Source organism: Drosophila navojoa, chromosome 2 (assembly GCF_054131105.1).
Source record: "Drosophila navojoa isolate 15081-1374.11 chromosome 2, UAZ_NAV_1.0, whole genome shotgun sequence".
NCBI classification, from domain to species: domain Eukaryota; kingdom Metazoa; phylum Arthropoda; class Insecta; order Diptera; family Drosophilidae; genus Drosophila; species Drosophila navojoa.
The window spans coordinates 21,576,089-21,578,409 of record NC_142890.1 but is presented as its reverse complement, the minus strand read 5'-3'; the positions used below and the strand labels follow the sequence as shown (position 1 = coordinate 21,578,409).

The window sequence follows — 2,321 nt, the reverse complement described above, 5'->3', positions numbered from 1 at the left end:
GTTATATATAAACCGTACCAGACTTTACATTGAAACTAAAAATCGTAAAAAAAAAATATATGGAAAAATATAAACAACAAAAAAATACAGTTATTTATTCAATTCAAAGAATTTCGGCAAAATAAATTATTTTCCCGAATTTGGTAAACACCAAATAAATGAATGGAAATTATTTCACTTTCAGCTTTTCCTTTTCCATTTCAACTCTGCTGAACCGAACTATTCATTTGTTGTTTGGGCAAGAGCAAATATATTTTAAAAAGAAAAACGTAATGTAAAACTTGTTGGAATTTTCAAGTGTCCTTTTTCCCATTTTAGCAATTAAAAAGCTTATGCTAAAAATAAATATGCATGTTCAACAAATATTCCGTGTACAAATAAATATAACAAATCGAACTCTTTTCTTTCTTCTTTACAAAATTGTGAACAAATTTAGGTACAATCAAAATATTGGAATAAATTAGGAAATTTATTCATTGTAGTTCACCAAATAGCAAAAGCAAAGCCAACAGATTAACGTCTGGCCAGGCAAAGCGATAGAAAATCAATGCAAAATAGTTAACTCAGCGAATTGGGCTAGGGGATTAGTCGAATCCGCGCGGTAATCCACAAATGCTGATGCAGACAGATATGGGGCTAATCCAATTGCCGGCGAGCATATAAAACAGCGAGCAGAGCGCACTCTGATTTTGTCTTGGGGCAACGACAGAGGCCGGCTGGGCGCCCAACTGTGCGCCATGGAGTATAATATAAGTGGCATCGGGAATGTGTCGACTGCGCTGCGACCAGAGCCGCGTCTGTCGGCGGAGGGGCGCTTGCTGGGCTGGAATGTGCCGCCGGACGAGCTGCGGCACATACCCGATCACTGGCTGACGTACCCAGAGCCGCCAGAGTCCATGAACTATCTGCTGGGCACACTCTACATATTCTTCACGCTGATGTCGCTGATTGGCAACGGGCTGGTCATCTGGGTCTTCTCGGCGGCCAAGTCGCTGCGAACGCCCTCCAACATACTGGTGATCAACCTGGCCATCTGCGACTTCCTGATGATGAGCAAGACGCCCATCTTCATCTACAACAGCTTCAACCAGGGCTTTGCGCTCGGCAACCTGGGCTGCCAGATCTATGGCATCATTGGCTCCTACACGGGCATCGGGGCTAGCGCGACGAATGCGTTCATCGCCTACGATCGCTACAACGTGATCACCCGACCCATGGAGGGCAAAATGACGCATGGCAAGGCCATTGCCATGATCATCTTCATCTACATGTATGCCACGCCCTTTGTGGTGGCCTGCTACACGGAGTCTTGGGGTCGATTTGTGCCCGAGGGCTATCTGACCTCGTGCACCTTTGACTATCTGACGGACAACTTCGACACGCGCATGTTTGTGGCGACCATCTTCTTCTTCAGCTTCTGCCTCCCCACCACCATGATTCTGTACTACTACAGCCAGATTGTGAGCCACGTGTTCAGCCACGAGAAGGCACTGCGCGACCAGGCCAAGAAGATGAACGTCGAGTCGCTGCGCTCCAATGTGGACAAGAGCAAGGAGACTGCCGAGATACGCATCGCCAAGGCAGCCATCACCATCTGCTTCCTCTTCTTCGTGTCGTGGACACCCTACGGCGTAATGTCGCTGATTGGCGCCTTCGGGGACAGGAGCCTGCTGACGCCGGGCGTGACCATGATACCGGCCTGCACGTGCAAGATGGTGGCCTGCATAGACCCCTTCGTGTATGCGATCAGCCACCCCAGATACCGCATGGAGCTGCAAAAGCGCTGCCCCTGGCTGGCCATTAGCGAAAAGAACCCCGAGTCCACCACGGTGGCCTCGACGACGACCACGCAGGAGCAGCAGCAAACGACAGCGGCGTAGAGCCCGACTGCTCCTCTACTGCTCCTGCATGCCTGAACAAGTGACTCGTACTCAACTAATCTAGACTCGTAATACTAAGCGCCAGGGAACTCTATAATAGCAACTCAAACGAAACAGAAGTGTGTAAACAATAATATTTAATATATATTTAAATCTCATCTTTAGTCTCATTCACATGATAAATAAATAGTTAACTAATGCAAGCAACGAGAATCAAACACCTTGTTCTCTCTGTCTCCCTCTCCCGCCCACTCGGCAGCTGAGAAAGCAAAAGCAAAGTGGGTGAAACACAATGCGTGAACGTTGAATATGTTGTGCTAGTTTGCGACCGTAGCATGCAATCCACAATACCATCCACAATCAACACTCAATGAAGCCCGCTCTCACTGGAATGCGTTTGCGCATTCGGAATGAAACGCTCTGGTAGTGAAACACGAGCGG

The 2,321-nt window shown here is 47.6% G+C and overlaps 1 protein-coding gene across 1 annotated transcript; it reads left to right on the top strand.

The window, feature by feature from the left end:
• The first annotated feature begins 676 nt into the window (after window positions 1–676).
• Rh3 (Rhodopsin 3) lies at window positions 677–2,098 on the top strand. Its single transcript, XM_018112859.3, has one exon. It carries the CDS (start codon window positions 738–740, stop codon window positions 1,878–1,880), a length of 1,143 nt encoding a protein of 380 aa, XP_017968348.2. The 5' UTR covers window positions 677–737; the 3' UTR covers window positions 1,881–2,098.
• The last annotated feature ends 223 nt before the right edge of the window (window positions 2,099–2,321 follow it).